At 39.0% G+C, this 16,958-nt stretch overlaps 1 protein-coding gene across 3 annotated transcripts in view; it reads right to left on the bottom strand.

Annotated features, from left to right (window-relative positions):
* Window positions 1-4,824: 4,824 nt before the first annotated feature.
* Window positions 4,825-16,958, bottom strand: part of ZNF346 (zinc finger protein 346) — a 35,472-nt gene continuing 23,338 nt past the window's right edge. For 2 of the 3 annotated variants that reach the window (XR_004232178.1, XM_023506574.2), the window contains one exon: window positions 4,825-6,208. Coding sequence is in view for 1 of the 3 variants with exons in the window: in XM_023506574.2 (XP_023362342.1) it covers window positions 6,193-6,208 (16 nt within the window). In the remaining 2 variants the exon portion in view is untranslated. The remainder of the gene's footprint in view (window positions 6,209-16,958) is intronic. The other variant, XR_004232177.1, reaches the window with a different exon arrangement.

Raw genomic sequence — 16,958 nt, 5'->3', positions numbered from 1 at the left:
TAAAGATGCTGGGAAATCCAACCAATCAACCCAACTCCCCCAAGTGATTGGTGCTTGAAGTTCTCAAACATTGTGGTCTCAGGATTCTTTTTCACTCTTAAGAATTATTAAGGATCCTTCAAAGAGCTTTTGTTTATGTGGGTTGTCTTTATCAGTATTTACCATGTTAGAAATTAATACGTTTTAGTATTATTATGAAAATATTTTTAACCTTGTGGATACTCTGAAAGGGTCCTAAGTCATTTTGAGAACCACTAGTCAATGGTTATGCTTTGGGGGGAATCACTGTCTACATTGATGGGAAATTCCACTGTTTACCCAGAGAGAGAGAGTATTCTGTATTATAATAATCCTTTGGGGAGAATAGTAGCACTTTTACTTCTGCAAAATACTTTACATACATTATCTCACTTGTTCCTTGAAAGAAATTTGTGAGATAGATAGTTATTATTACAGAGAAGAAAATGGGCTTGGAGAAGTAGGTACAACTAAAGTTTACACCAAGCATTTATTGCACTTTTAAAATGCCAGACATTGTGCTAAACAATGGAAATACAAAAGAAAGGCAAAAGACAGTTCCTGCCCTCTAGGTGTTCATAGTCTAAAGAAGCTCTTGTGTATATATTTGTTGTTGTGTCTTTTTGTGACCTCATTTGGGGTTTTCTTGGCAAAGATATTGGAGTGATTTGCCTTTTCCTTCTCCAGCTCATTTTACAGATGAGGAAACTGAGGCAGACAGGGTTAAGTGACTCACTCAGGGTCACATAGCTAATATCTGAGGCCACATTGGAACTCAGGTCTTATTGACTCCAGACCTGAAGTTCTATCCACTAGACCAATTAACTGCCTCATACATACTTTGCACAATTATGTACAAACAAGATAAGGACTAAACAAATTGGAGGAAATTAAAAGGGGGAAGTGCTAGCATTAAGGAGATCCAGAAAGGCTTCCTATAGAAGGTGGGAACTGAAACTTGGAAGAAGCCAAAAGGTAGAGAAATAAGGAAGAGACTTACTGTGGTCACACAGCTAGGAAGTGCTATTATAGGTTTAAAATCAGGTTTTTCCTGATTCCAAGATCATTGCTATTTCAACTGCATCATACTCCTCCACTTATTTCTCCATGCCTTCCCTCTCTCTTTTTCACCTGCTCTTTTGTAGAAGCTACTAATCTGAAAGTAGAACAAAGAGTCTGACCTCCTAGACTCCACCTTGGGCTTAACTGCTGCCTGTCTTAGTTTCCTCACCTGTAAAAATGAGGATAACAATAGCATCTACCTCTCAGGGTTGTGAGTATAAACTAGTATTTGTAAGGCACTTTGCTTTTAAGCCATAAAATGCTATATTAATGTTAACTAATATAATTTCTGTCCTAGAGGAGGGAAAGTGGGCAGATGGCTTAGGCTTTGCAGCTGAAGACAGCTGTCCTGCGACTCCACTCTGTCTCTTGATCCTTTCTCTTGCACTCTGACCCCAGGTCAAAGGCCAGGCAGCTGCTGTTCAGGTCTTTGCATGGGCAGGAGGTCAGGATGCTGAGGGGTCAGCAAGTCTTTTCCTGTCCCATCCCCTTGCTTCACTCCAGTTCTAATGAGACCTTGGGTATCACTGTTTAGTCCCCTGGGGTACTATTAGGGGCACAGGGATGGGAGAGGGGGAAAGAGAATAGAGAACAAAGGGACCCTGAGAAAGCTATAGGGTATATGAGGAATCTTAGGGAGGTAGAGACCAGAGGGGCAGACTGGAGGAGAATGTGAAGCTGGTATGTAAGAACAGTTGGAAGATTTGTGGAGCTCATAGCAGGGCATGGACCCATGCAGTACTGTTAGACCAAAATCCTAAAGGGAATCCTTGGAGTTGGTTAACTTTATCAGCTCCTCCAGTAATTGTTACAATTCAATCAGTGCTTCCTCTTCAGTTCCCTTATGGCTAACAGGTCCTTCCAGTTCACCTCTTGTTCTGCTATTACTATTAATCTGATTCATCCAGGTCCAACCATCCAGGTTCTTACAATAACTTTATCCCTGTCAATCTCAGCTTTATTCTCACTCAGTCCTTATACTCATTTCTATTAGGCCACTTGGAAATTCATTTGTCATGAACAAATTATACTTCATCCTAAACTTTTTTCTTTACTCACGTGGTCTCTTCACATGAACTAAAATCAAGAATCCATATCTCTATCTACCTTTTCTAATGTGGATTCTTTTTTTCCTGCCATTTCCCCAGCCCTGAAGATGGAGATGATGTACCTTTTGCTCCGCAATGCCACCTCCAGATCCCTGCTCTGCCACCAACACTCAACAAACTCTTCTGAGTTTATGTAGAGGGCTGAAACTCCAAAAAGGTATGCTTGAATCAGACAATCTAAGGTGTGCTTACAGTACAAAAACTTTCCTTAAGAACAGAGAAGCTTAACACCTTAAATGACTTTCAGAAATTGATAGGAGATATCCAATGGATGCATCCAGTGTTAGGCTTGACTATCTATCAATTACAACAACCATTAAATGACATTCTAAGGGGAGATAGTGCTTTAAACTCATCACGCCAGCTTACAAAAGAAGCTCAAGAGGTTTTGAGAGAAGCTGAACTGGCTTTATCCAATGTGGTTGAAAGAGTCACTCAGAAACCCTTGGAAATATCAGTTTTTGCTACAAAAGAGGCACTCATAGCAGTCCTACATCAAGGAGACAGTATGATAGAGTAGGTGAATCTCCCGGCACAACCAAAACAAAGCCTTACTCCTTACCCAGTGCTTGTGGCTAGAATCTTGTTAAAGGCCATTAAGCGAGCAGTACAATTATCTGGGATAAGACCTGACAACACATAAACGTTTTATACCAATGCACAAATTAATGTATGCTGTGAAACCATCCCCAAGTGGCAAATTTTATTGGCCACAGCTCCAAATTTTACACATGGGTCTCCATTAAAGATAACCCAGCTATTACATAATTGGCAATGGGTTCTTGAAGAAAAGGTTTCTAAAGTTCCTCTTAAAGGACCAACTATCTTTATAGATGCATCCAAACATAATATTTGTGTTGTATACTCTTGTGACTTAACTATAAAGAGAGTAATCAGAACTCCTTTTCAGTCCACTCAGGAGAATGAATTGTATGCAATCATTCTAGCTCTTACTTATTATCCAGGAGACATAAATATAATATCTGATTCAGCTTATTCAGTAGGTGTGGTACAAAGAAATGCCACAGCCCCGATAAAATTTGTAGCCTCTATTATATATCAGCTCTTTAAGAAACTTCAAGAACAAGTCAGAAAGTATCCAGGTAAGATTTATATCTTGCATGTCCACTCTCATAGTGGACTTTCAGGTCCTTTTTTTGGATGGTAATTCAAAGGCAGAGAACCAGCTAACTATGCTGGTCAATACTCCTTTATTGGAAGTCCAAGAATCTCATTCTAAATATCATCAGGCTGCTTGAGCTTTATGTTTACAATTTGGAATAACAAGAGAGGAAGCTAGGAGCATAGTAAAAGCCTGTACGGCTTGCCTTCCTTTCCACACTCCTACGCTCCCTCCAGGGAAGAAGCCTCATGGTTTGAGACCCAATGAAATGTGGCAAATGGATGTAACCCATTATAAATCTTTTGGTCATCTGTCTTTTACCCATGTTATAGTGGACACCTTTTCAGGATTCACTTTTGCAATACCAGCAGCAAAAGAGACAGCCTGAGTGGTCACTGAATTCCTTATACAAGCATTTGCAAGATGGGTGTGCCATAAGCAATAAAAATAGTGGACCTGCACATACTTCTAAACGTTTTGCACATTTTTGTGCACAGCATAAGATTTTATACACCACTGGCATACCCTTTAATCCTCAAGGACAGGTTATAGTAGAGAGGAGAAACAGAGACATTAAGATGTTCCTCCAAAAACAAAAGAAAGGGGGAGCCACAGGTAACCCTAGAGAACTTCTAAATTTAGCTCTTTATACAATTAACTTTTTGATTTTTGACAAAGATTAACTGACTCCTGTAGACAGGTTTTATAACCCACTGGAAGGGCAGTGTTCAGTGGGAGCAGCTCCACTATCTTTAGATAATTGCCAGGTAATGTGGAGAGATCCAGAAAGTGGTGAATGGAATGGACCAGACAGGTTAACTGCTTGGGGGAGAGGGTTTGCTTATATCTCTACAGATGGAGAAGGAATCAGATGGGTGCCAACGAGCCATATTTGCCTTATCCATTGGAGAGAGACGGAGAAGGCCCTTGAAATGAAGGAGAAGATCCAAGAAACATCGGGTGGTTCCGTCGCTGACTGTGCCCACCACTGAATGAACATGGCAGTTATGGTGTTTGACTCATGGACATCAAAAATTGTTAATGAGACTGATGCAGGACTTGAAAACCCTCAGGAATCATTGGAATCCCTGAGACATGAAAAGATTGTTATAGGACTTGAAAACCCTCAGGAATCATTGGCTTCCCTGAGACATGATAAGACTGTTGCAAGACTTCAAAATCTGCAGGAATCATTGGATTCCCTGAGACATGATAAGACTGTTGCAAGACTTCAAAATCTGCAGGAATCACTGGATTCCCTCACACATAATAAGACTGTTGTAGGACTTCAAAAACTTGCAGAGATCATTGGATTCCCTGACACATGAAGTAATGGATAATAGATTGGTTATGGACTATCTCTTGGTTGCGGAAGGAGGTGTGTGTGTGATTGTTATTTACATATTCTCCTAGGACTTCTGGAAATCTTTTACAATACCATGTGGATCCATATTGTTTGTTATATCACTACATGTACAATTCATGTTTCATTGAGCCTGCACGGTTGTGGGGAGAGTCATCACTAAAAATAGCCTGTGCTTTATTGCTATGTGCTTGTATAATACCTTCAATGATGATGGGTTTGAGTATACCTGTTTCTAATAAAATCCTTCAGCCCAGAAACCCACTAACCATATCTGGCTTGACTCCCCACTTCTCTTTGGTGTTTTCATCTCTCTTCCTGAGAAGTCAGGAAGGGTGTGATCACCTGTGTTCTAAAACAAAAGAAAGCAGGAAGTTTATGCCATCCAAATATGTTCCCAATCATCTTTGCTATTATGTATTGACTTCCTTAGTCTCTCTTCCCACTTTTCTTCATGAATTGACTCAAGTCTTTCTTTTCCTCAGTCATTATCCTTAGAGACTTTAATGTCCATGTTGATGACCTTTGCAACAATGTCTTCATGCTTCCTTGAATTCACTCTTAGCATCCCCACAATGAGTCTCTTTCAATAATGTAAAGTGGAAAGGGCAACAGATTTGGAGTCAAAGATCTAAGTCAAAGATGCTAAATTTACTGTTTATCAATAAATATTAGTTTTAAATTAATTTTTTAAAAGTGGCCTTTCAGGGTAATCACATCCTCACCATGTGAAATGGCTACACTTCCATGTTCCCAAACTCTGAAATTCATCTTTGACCATGATCTGTTATCCTGTTATCCTTTCCCTGCACTGCTCACTTCCACTTCCAATTTTCCTCTCATCGTTTTTTTTTTGTCCTAATCCTCACTTTCCACCCCTTAGTTTTTTTCCTATTTTCCTAATCTATAAAATCTGTTTTGACCATTGTTCCTTTTCTGCTTAATCTTGACTTTATGATAAGCCATTTTAGTAATGACTTTTCCTTTATCCTTGACTCCTTTGTCCTTAGCCTTCCAACATTCTTGCTTTGCTAAGCTCAACCATGAGCAACTCTTATCATGTACTGCCTTCTTTTCTACTTACAAACTACTCAAGTTTGTCCAAATGTCTAAAAGTTGCTGACTGGGATCAACCACAAAAATCCACCTAATCTCAACTGGGCCCTTACTGGTACAGTCTTATTTTAAAAGGGCTATTATATACCATCTCTCTCTTTAAGCCTCCAACATCATATTTCTTCTTTACCAGGTAACCTCTCATACTTTGAGAAAATTGAGGCTATAGGATATGAATTTTCTTCCTCCACAATTTATAAACTACATCTTTGAAAACTTTCTCTTCCTTAAATTTTGTGAGGAAGAAGTGACTCCTTCTCCTTGACAAGAAATTAACCTGTCTGTACCGTCAATCCCACTTCTTTCCATCCTCCATGACCTTGTTCCATCAGGTATTCTGTCCAACTCAAGTATCTTCAGTCCTTCTTGATTTACTCCTTTCCTGCTATCCATGGAATTGCTCAGATCTCTTCCATCCTAAAACAAAACAAAGCAAAATAAAACCAAACAAAAACAACAAAAAGCTTTTTTTTTTTTTCATTCTACTGCTACTTTAAGCTACTTATTGATTTAAGCCTCTTGCTTTAACCACTAAAATTCTAAAATGATTAATTTACTCTCACTTCTTCTACTTCTTTACCTTTCCACTCATTCTTCAAAACCCTATATTCCAGTTTCTATTCTCTTTTCTATTGCAATTATTCTTTCCAATGATTTAATTACCAAATCTAATGGTTTTACCTTCTGTCCCTATCCTCCTTGAACTCTTAATAGCATATGCCATTGTTAACTATTCCTTAGATATTCTCTTTAATATTATTTCTTCCTGTGGCATGTTTCTCTTCAGCCACTTCTTCTATACCTTCTTTTTTGCCTACTCACCTTCCTCCTGCTCCTTAATGGGTCCTAGATTCTCTTCCTGCTTATATCATCTCTTGGCAATCTTCTCTATTCCCAGTATTTAGATCATCTCTTCTATACAGACAACCTCAAACCAAATCTCTCTCTTTAGTTGAATCACACATCACTTATCTGCTGCCATACATCTAGCTTCATCTAGATTCAACTGGCACTCAAAACTCATGCCTTTCTTCCTAATCCAGCTTTTCCTCCTAAATTCCCTTTTTCTGGTGATAGCATTCCCATCTTCTCATTTACTATTCAAATCCTTGGAGGCCATGATCTTTGCCTCTTATTCCTCTTTCTTACTTTCCAACTGCCAGGAGTCCAGTCAATTATTGATATATTTTGTTTCTTTATCACCTTTATTTTCATATATATCCTTTCCTTTTCACCTATTCAACAAGCCATCTCTTATACAAAATATGAAGAAGAGGAAAAATAGTGATTTAACAAAAATTAACCAACACATGACAGGAATGTGAGAGTATTCAATGTTCCATACCTACAGATACACTTCTATCCACCCTTCACTTCCCCATCTCAGCACAGAAGGCAAAGAAATACATTTTCTCCTCTTTTTTTCCAGAGCCACACTTCATCCATCCCCTTTTATTCACTTATACTACCACCACTTGTTTAATCTTTTTTTGAAAAAAATATTTCATTATTTTTTTTTTCTCTTTCTAGACTTTCCTAATAACCTCTTAATTGCACAAGCAATCTTGTTAATATTCCTCTGATCAAGGCACATCTCTTCTAAAATTAGACTCTAATAGGTCTAATCTTAAGGCATAGACTCCTCTTTAAAGCTAATTAGCATTTAGTAGGAGAGGCAGTGATGGTTGAAAGCCAATAAGGCCTCATCTAGGACAACTTATGCCAGATGATTTTTATTTTCTCTTTGACAGGATTACTAGACTGGCAAATTAAGGGAATTCTAGAGACATGGTTTACCAAATTTCAACAAAACTTTTAATATAATAATCTCTCTAGATTAGGAAGACATGTAAATTCCTGAGATTGCTTTTTTTTTTTTTTGTATTTGTAGCTCTACTCTGTTAGTCAGTCTGGAATTCATTAAGTACCTAAGATTATGAATGAATGAATGAGTATTAGTATATACTCACCATATGCAAAGCAATATGCTAAATGCTGGGAACACAAATAGAAAACTAAAACAATCCCTTCTCAAGAAACTCATATACTAAGATAGGAGACACCACCTATGGATATAAGCCTGTCACAAAGTAGGTGCTTAATAAGATGCTTGTTAATAGGTTGATGCTATTCTTGTGAATAATAATAATGTCAATAATGATGAGAGCTAGCTAGTATGTGTACAGTGCCTACTGTGTAGCAGGTACTGTGCAGAGGACTTTTACAAATATTACCACATTTAATCCTCACAACTTCAGGGAGTAGTCACTATTATTAGCTTCACTTTCCAGATGAAGAAACAGACCAGCGGAAGCTAAGTGAGTTTCCCATAGAGCTAGTGTTTGAGGCTGGATTTGAACTCAATTTCCTGACCTTAATGTCCCAAATAGTGAGACAGGCCTGAAAGGGAAGAATAACAATAGCGTCTGAAATCCAGACCCAGCACTCTCTCTACTGCACCACCTAGCTGCCAATATGAAGAGCTATGAATTTAATTAGGGCTTAAAATTTTTCAAGTCATGACCCCTTTTTGCCTGAGAAATTTTTACATGACCCCAGGTAAATAAGTATTTAAATAGGTAAACAATTCTAACGCATACTGATAATTTCATGAGCCCCATATGGGATCTCGACTCACAGTGTAAGAAGCTGGTGGATAAATGATAGTACAGTGAAATGCAGAGAGGGTAGAATGACAAGACTCAAAGATTATTTAATAAATCAATTGATGTCAGCTTGAAGGTATTTAGTGCTGAATCCCTTGACCTATTCTGCTCAAAATTTTCATCAGTGGTTTAGAGAAAAGTACAAAGAATAAGTATCTTTATCAAATCTGAGGATGACAAAAGCTAGAAGGGACAGCCAATACATTGGATAACAAAATCGGGATCCTCAAAAGATCTTGAAAATCTAGAAAAGGAATGAACCTATTATAATAAGATGAAAGATCATGAAGATAAATGTAAAGTGTTGTTTGGGTTTCAAAAATAAACTTTCTAAGTATAAAATGGGAGATGTATACAACAATTTTGCCTGAAAAAGATGTAAAGCTCTGTTAGTAGAGCTCTGAATAAGTATGAACATTTTATTTGAAATTATCCAAATAAAGTGACTTAAAATGTCTCTACCCTTTGAACCAGTATTAGGCTTATACCCTTCAGGAAGTTATTGATAAAAAGTCTCACATATGTCAAAATATTTATAGTGGCTATTTTTGTGGTAGTAAAGAAATGGAAGAAATGTAGATGCCCACCAATAAAGGACTAAGTAAATTTTGGACATAAATTTAATGGACCCTGACTGTGCTGTAAGAAAGGACAAATATGATGAATAAAGAGAAGTAGGTAAAGATCTGAATGAATTGCCGTAGAGTGAAGTGAGCAAAGCCAAGAAAACATCTGATGATGACAATGTAAGTAGAAAGAACTAGGGTCACTAAACAATAAAAAATGAATGTTACAAAATTATAAAGAAGAAATGTAGCTTTAAAAATAGAAGTCACCATTCTCCATTCCTCTACTTCTCCTTGTGCCCCCATGTAAAGTCTATGGGCTTTCAGATTTTTCAAGACATGGATCTGTTATGCTCATTCTTTTCCTCATTTTCTTTTTACAAATTTTTGTTATATGAGATGGCTTAGTGGAAGGGGGGGAAAGAAGGAAAAAAGTAGAAATGTCATTAATATAAAAGCAAAAGATTAAAAAAAAGGAAAAATCTCTAGACTTTAATGGACTACAAAATGAATGAGTTAACTTGGCATTCGAGACGACTTGATTCTATGCTGCACTTAGGCAGGAATAGTACTGGCATAATATCAAAATACAAGAAAGTATAAGATAATTCTGTTGGACTTTGCCCTGTTTAGATCACATTGGGAGTGTTGTATTCAGTTTTGGGTTAGTCACTGATAAGCTTGTATCCAGAGGAGCAGATTTAGGAAGAAAGGATATGATAAGCTGTTAGACAATCTGCTTGGCCTCAGGAGGTAAAACTTGGAGCACTGTATGAAAGTTGCAAAGCTAGGTTTCAGCCAGCTACAACAAACAACTAGCTGAGTTATATGGATAGGGCCTTGAAGTTAGGAAGACCAGAATTCAAATTCAGTTTCAGGATACTTAATTAGCTGAGTAATCCTAAGCAAATTACTTATATCTCAGAATGCCTGAGTTTTTCTCATCCATGAAATGGAGAAACTTCTGTCAATGAAGTTTGGGATTTCTTCTGTGACTTGGGTTTTGTAAAGCCTTGAGTGCTTTAAGTCACTCAAGCCAATAGGTCTTACTGACTCAGATGGCAGCTCTAATAAGCTGCATGGCCTTCTCATCCAAAACATATTAAGCTGCTTTGGGAGGTAGTCTATAGATACTCGTTTGATTCTTCAGTCAAAGGCTGGGTGATCACATCTTGGCCATTCAGATTTGGATCCAAATGGGCAGCCTGAGGTCCTGTGCTCTATTCCAGTCAAACAAGTTTTTGAACTATGGTCATCCTGCCCTCCCTTTTCTCTGCCCTTGCTCAGACTATCCCCACCCAATGCCTAGAATAAACTCTGCCTGGCCATTTCTATCTGTTAAAGTCTCTTACTTTATTTAAGGACCAATTCAGATGCCACCTTTTCCAGGAAGCTTTCTCATATTTCTACCTCAGTGAAAGTGATCCATTCCTCTCCAGAGATCTCTCAGAACCTTTCTTTGCCTGGATGCTCCCCTTTACCCTCATTTTCTTTTTACTTTGTATAAATTGCGTAATTCTCATTAGTCTCATTAGACTGTAAATTTCTTGAGAACAAGGTTTGTGTTTTATATAAAAATAAACATACATATATGTGTATCTGTATGCATTTGTTTTTACTACTACATTGTCATGTTCAGAATAGAGGTGCAGTTAAATTTGCTGAAATCAAATGAGCTCTATAAGGGAAAGAGATGGGCATTGAGTTAAGGCCAAGGCCTTAACTTAAACAGGGAGCTATTGAGATGGGAGCAGAGAAGGAGCTGCTGAAGGAGCTGGGGCTCTAGTTTCCTGGAGTAAGTTTCCCTTTGCTCTCTGAAAGAAGTTTCCTTAAAATGACCTTAATCTGGCCCCTCTTATGTGGTTCTTATTGGCTAAGTGAGCCTTCATCCTTTCTTCCATTCCAAGCTTGCTTTTGGAGTAGGCTGGGCTGCTGGAGGACTCACAGCCTCTTTTGGCTCTGACAGCAGCCTGAGATACTTCCAGAATAGTATCTGGACCCCAGATATAGGGGACCTCCAGAATAGTCCAAGTCCCCTAGCCTGACCCTATCCCAAGTACCACAGATTAGATCCTTCCAGGAATTTGGGGAGGGAGGAGCAAAAGAGAAGGGAGGGAGAAGCTGGATGGTCTTTCCCCAGATTTATAACCAGAGCCAGAGTAAAACAAAAACCCCTTCATATGTTTGATCCTGCTATAGTGGCTGCTGCCTTCGTCTCCTGAATAGAAGTCTTCCCAGATTAGCATGCACCCACAAAGATTCCTCTCCTTGGGCCCTCTCCTCTAGTGTTCCCATTCTCCTATCCCCAGGGCTTTATCTCACCCCTCTCTTTGGTAGCAGGGCCCCAACATTATCAGAGGAGACACAATAGCTCTTCCAGAGTCGAGGCCCTCTTTCCCTTCTCTTCTCCTCCCTCCCTTCCCAAGTTTTTCCCTGTTCTTCTTACTCCCTTCTGATAGGGACAGGAGAGGCTCTCAGGGGAATGGAGGTTTCTTGGGAGGAAAATCTGAGTTCTAATGTGGTCTTATATCCAATGGTCCTTAGAAAATTCACTAGGGATAGATTTATCTGTTTCTCCTTTTGTGGAGAGAAATTCTTATCTTCACCTCCCTAAAAGAGGAAGGAATCAGGTGCTGATCAGGGAGTCCTTTACCCTTGGGCTGGGCTTGTGAATGTGGGTAAGGATTTCTCTACGAGGTGGTGGTCAGTCAGCTTCTGAGTCCGGCCTTGGTGCCAACAATATTGCTTTGGATGACAGTGGCTCTGATGGCCATCTTGGGAGACACTGACTTATTTCTGAGCAGGAAGTTACTTGCTTGCCCAGCTCCAGTTCTTTAGCCTCAACCCCAGTCCCAGGGCAGGAGCCACTGGTTCATGCCCTTGTGAGCTTTGAAGCCTGGCGCAGGAATCCCAGTTTCCTGCCCTGTTAGACAAGGTTCTGCCTTTATGGATCACAGCATAACACTAGGCCCTCTCCCACTTCTACTCAATCCCTAGGGGAGTCATCTAGAGATCCCCAAAGGCAAGTTATCTCACCAGTTCTCTTTCCTCTTTGCTACTGGGATGTGAGGGTAGGCTAGATTAGGACAATCTCCAAGCTCTCTGCCTCTGTGGAACCTTAAAAAAGAGTCCCTGCAGAGCTATGCCTTCTCCAATACCAGATCCAAGAGCTGGTTCTCTCCATTTATATCCTTAAGAATAGGAAATTTCTTTACTTGTCACTAAAGACTATCTTCTTCATCCTCTTCCTCTGGGCACATCTGCACCCAGTTTCTACATGGAGTCAGCAAAAGCCACAAAGAATGGGAGGGGCTTCCTCAAACCACCAACACTAATGTGAAGACAAGGAGGTAAGGGAGGGCCTGGCCAAGTTCTTACAGGGGCAGTTCACGAGTGAAATGGGAAGGGAGGAGGGGCAGTAACTTCCAGTAGGTTCAGATGTCTCACAAAGTCACACTCTCTTACGTCAAGGTGATCAGCACTATATGGTGGAAAGGAGAAGGATTTTCAGTCAGAGGATATAGGTTCAAACTCTCTAACACTCTTGGTGTGATCTTGTGCAAGTCATCTTTCTGACCTTCAGTTTCCTCAACAATGACTAGGTCTCCATGACTTCTAAGGTCCTGTCTCTCTCTGCCCTAAACCAATAATCTTATGCACTTTTATGTACAGTGAACAAGATCCCCAAAGCAGAAGAGTCCTTTTGTCAGACTGTGGATCCCAGTTTTTGGTTTGAAAAATATGATCATCTATCTGAAGACTATGGGGAGGGGGAATAACCCATTCTCAGAGATTCAGGGTTTCAGCTGGAAGGATGTAGAAAGTTAGAATCAGAAAAGATCTTGACATATGGAACATAAGACCATTAGTCAACTGGCGATTCTGAGGTACAAAGAATCATAGAATTTCAGAGATGTAAAGGTCCCCCTTTTCAATTTTCCAAATGCATAAACTGGAGGCTAGATCAATAAAATAACTTGTCATATAGGTAGCAAGGGAACAGAATGGGGATTTAGACTTTGTGATTCTCTTTCCAATATATCAATGCACCTCTATAATTTGAAAAAAAAAAAAAAAAAAAAGGCATCTTCCATTAAAAGATATTGGAATCCTGAAATGGTTGTGATTAAAGAGGGTGGAGAAAGTGATCTTTAAAGTTTCTTCTACTTCTAAGTCTATCCTTCTGTGACAGAGGAAAGAGTAGCCTTAAACAAGAGTTGCTTGGTGGGAGTGGGGTGGCTAGGAAGGTCTGTCTCCTTCATAGTTACATCCTCGACCTGCTGCTTCTTCTTCCTGGGCTTGAATTTGATGTCTCCAACTATCCAGAGATAATTCTCTGCCTCAGACCCAGCCAAGAGAGATTGAAGGGTCAGAGTGGGAGAAGATGGAATTTGACTGAAGCTAATCTTGGAGAAAGAGAAGGCCTGGACCAAGGCAGTGGAGAAACTATGGATGAGACCTAGGGCTGAGATACTATTTTTCTTACCTTTCCTGTTGCTGGCAATGTAGTTGGATGATTGCAATCCTGAGAGATGGGCCCTCAGTCTGGCCTGGCTTCAGGATTTTTGTCATGGAATCATAGTCTATCTGAGACAGAAGGGGGCTTAGAAATCTAATTTAATCCCCTTGTTGGACACTGTATACATACAAAGGCAAGGTGGTATAATGGAAAAAACACTAGATTTGGAGTCAGAAGACTTCAATTCTGAATCTTATTAGCTATGTCACTTTGGCTAAGCTACTTTGCTCTGGGCCTCAGTTTCATTATTTCTACCAACTCTAAGTCCTATAAGTGAATATTCGCAGGGACTTGGCTTGATCGGAGCAGGAAGAACACAAAGAATAACCAGGTATTCTATATACTCCCAACTCCATTCTCAGTGGTTCAGTCTTCTCTCTTCCCACTTTGTCTCTGAGGGCTTGGATTTAAGCCATTGGTTCTCAAAGTGTGGTCTGGAATTCCGGAGGAATTTAAGGGATCTATTTTACTTATTAAAATATCTATCCCATTTCTAATTACACAGCTACATGAAGCTGTATTTTCTTCACATATTCCGACCAAAACAACACATTGCAACAGATTGAATGCAGAATCAGATATGAGAATCCAACTATCTTCTATTAAAACAGACATTAAAGCAATTTGCAAAAAAAAAAAAAAAAAAAAAAAAAAAAAAAAAAAAAAAAAAAGTAAAACAATACCACTCTTCTAATATACATTTTTTTTTTTTTTGCTTTGGAAAATAGCTATTTTTCATAATACATTATTATTTTTAAAAATTACCAGTTTTAATTTCTAACATGATAAATACAGACATAACCCACACAAACAATAACTCTTTGGGGTCCTCAATATTTTTTAAGAGTGCAAAGGGGTCCTAAAACCAAAGAGTTTGAGAATACTAGATTAGGTTATTGATAGACACCTGAACCACCTTATCTTCCTGAACTCCAAGATAAGTAAGGCTTGAAGTAGGGAAAAGGGAGGAATGGGAGTGGGAATTAGGGAGAAAAGGAGAGGACTCCCATAAAGTAGCACTGGACCAGGAGTTTGGAGACCAGCTCTCTCACTATGAGACATTGGGCAAATCCCCTTCCCTTCTCTAGGCCTCAGTTTCTCATCTAAAAGATAGGGCTGTACAACTGGATGCTTTCTTGAAGATGTTCCAGTTTTGCTTAGGGTAGATGGGGGTGGGGGAGGAAAACAATGGGTGATGGTAGAATGCTCTATTATTGGGTCATGGGTGCCCTCTGGTGGTCACCAGGAGACTTGATTGGTCCATACTTCAAGATCCCTTCACAAGGTAAAGGAGTATCTTTAAAGGAAGCTGTGGTCAACTCATCACTGCAACTGATGAGCCTCTATGAATGTAGCCAGGAGTGTAGGCTGGGTGTGAAAATACCAGTCCATTCTCACAACTGTCAAAACCTCACCAGCCTGCATTTTGGGATTACCTTTCTGAACTCAGTATCCCCTCCAAACTATGATGAAGCAGGTAGTGAAGAATTTAATTGAAGGCTTCTCCACATAATAATGTCAATAATCCACAGTTCTACAACATCTTAAAGTTTACATTGCTGTCTATAAACAGCTCTAAGGTTCCACTCACAATCCTTGTGACTTCTTGGATCAAGACATCTTTTTTTTACTAAAACACTTCTCTATATGTGCTGTCTTCTTTCAGATATTTTGAAAGATCAGTACTTTTAATGATCCTGAACTTCTCCCTGAAACAAAAGCCTTTCAATAGTCTTCCAGTAGTGCTACATGGAATATCAGTCTCCATGGAATTAAAAGTTGTAGGCTGTCCAAGGGACAATGGAGAAGTATATAATGGATATGAGTAAGCTGTAACATATTAACAACAATTACATTGGAGAAGTTGTATAAAGGATATAACCAGGAGAATATTTAAGCAGAATAGGAGCTGAACCAGTTATGTACTGAGAGATAACTAAATAGCTTAATTGCTACACTAGTATCTACAAGTCACTTAACCCATTTGGGTCTCCATTTCTCATCTGTAAAATGAGGGGATAGGTCCTCTAATAGCCATTCCAGCTCTAAATCTATAATCCTTTTATTCTTGTTCAGATACAGACTGGGCTAGATGACCTCTAATGTCCCCTCTTATGTTACATTTTTTTTCTATGACTGGCAGTAATATGGGCTAAAAGCACCAAACTCACCATGCAATGCAAGGCTCGAATAAATTCAATCCAAATCCACCTAAAATTGGTTTAGACATTGTATAATATGGAGGGGATAGATGCTATTATTTTTTAGAGTCACTATGGGATGAGGGTGGAATGAGAATGTTTTAGGCTAGTCTTTGGGAACTTTTGCCCAGAATTAATTTAGAAAATTTAATTCCTGCCTGGCCTCAGACAAGGTAGATTTTTACATACTGCTAATTCCCAAACTCTGGTACATTATTTCTCAATTTCTTCATTCTCTTCCTTTGTAAATAAAAACAACTTATTGTTATGCTCTATGGAGTTTGTGGAGATAGAAGTGAGGGAATGAAGAGAATGCCAACATCAGTAACAAAATAATGGTGGCCACAGCAGAATGGGGACAGAGAAATAAAGATCAGGGCCAGCAAATCTATGCACCCAATGAGCCATGTAAAAACTCTGGTTAAAATCCACCATGGCTGCTCCTTTTTTTCTCTGACAGGGGCAGATGGTGGCAGAGGGCAAAATCCCAGAAAGAACAATATCTTTTGCTCCCAGGTTCTGTCTGTGTTAATGGCCTACCCTGGCTGAGAGTTTAGGCAATAGGAATTATCACAATAATGTAGAAAGGAGTAGCAGGTTGTAGATCTCCCATGTGGCCTGTAGGAGAGGAAAAGCTTATCACAGAGAATGTAGAGGTAGATTCAAAATTTGGTTGAAAGAACAGACTAGGTCTAATTCCTAACCAGAAATTCATTAGATTTGCAAGCTTGGGCTTTATAAAACAACCCTATATACAATCCTTATAAAAGAAATATAAAAAATATCCTCCATTCTATCTAACTATTGGTCAATTCTTATTAGCTATTCATATGTTAATTTCAATGAAGCTGAACAGTTTATCTCCTTAAAACCTCTCAAAGATCAGAAGAAAGTCTTGCTTCTTGAACACTCTTGGGTGGGGCTTTGGGCATGCAAGTGTCTGGACTTGGAGTCAGAAGACTCATCCAAACCTCAACTCTTAACAATTTCTCACTATGTGATCTTGGATATAGCAACTTCTCTGAACCTCACATTTTCCTTCTATAAAATCACCTTGCATCACCTACTTCATTATTATTACTGTCATGAAAATTTACAAGCATATGTTACTATGAGAAGGTAGGTAGATACTGATGACGAGTTGCCTAAATTCAGGAACCAAAGACATTAGGGCATCTAGCTGATAATCAGTAAAAGCTTTGGCACAGAACACAC

Source organism: Sarcophilus harrisii, chromosome 2 (assembly GCF_902635505.1).
Source record: "Sarcophilus harrisii chromosome 2, mSarHar1.11, whole genome shotgun sequence".
NCBI lineage: Eukaryota > Metazoa > Chordata > Mammalia > Dasyuromorphia > Dasyuridae > Sarcophilus > Sarcophilus harrisii.
This window is presented reverse-complemented; position numbering and strand designations above follow the sequence as displayed.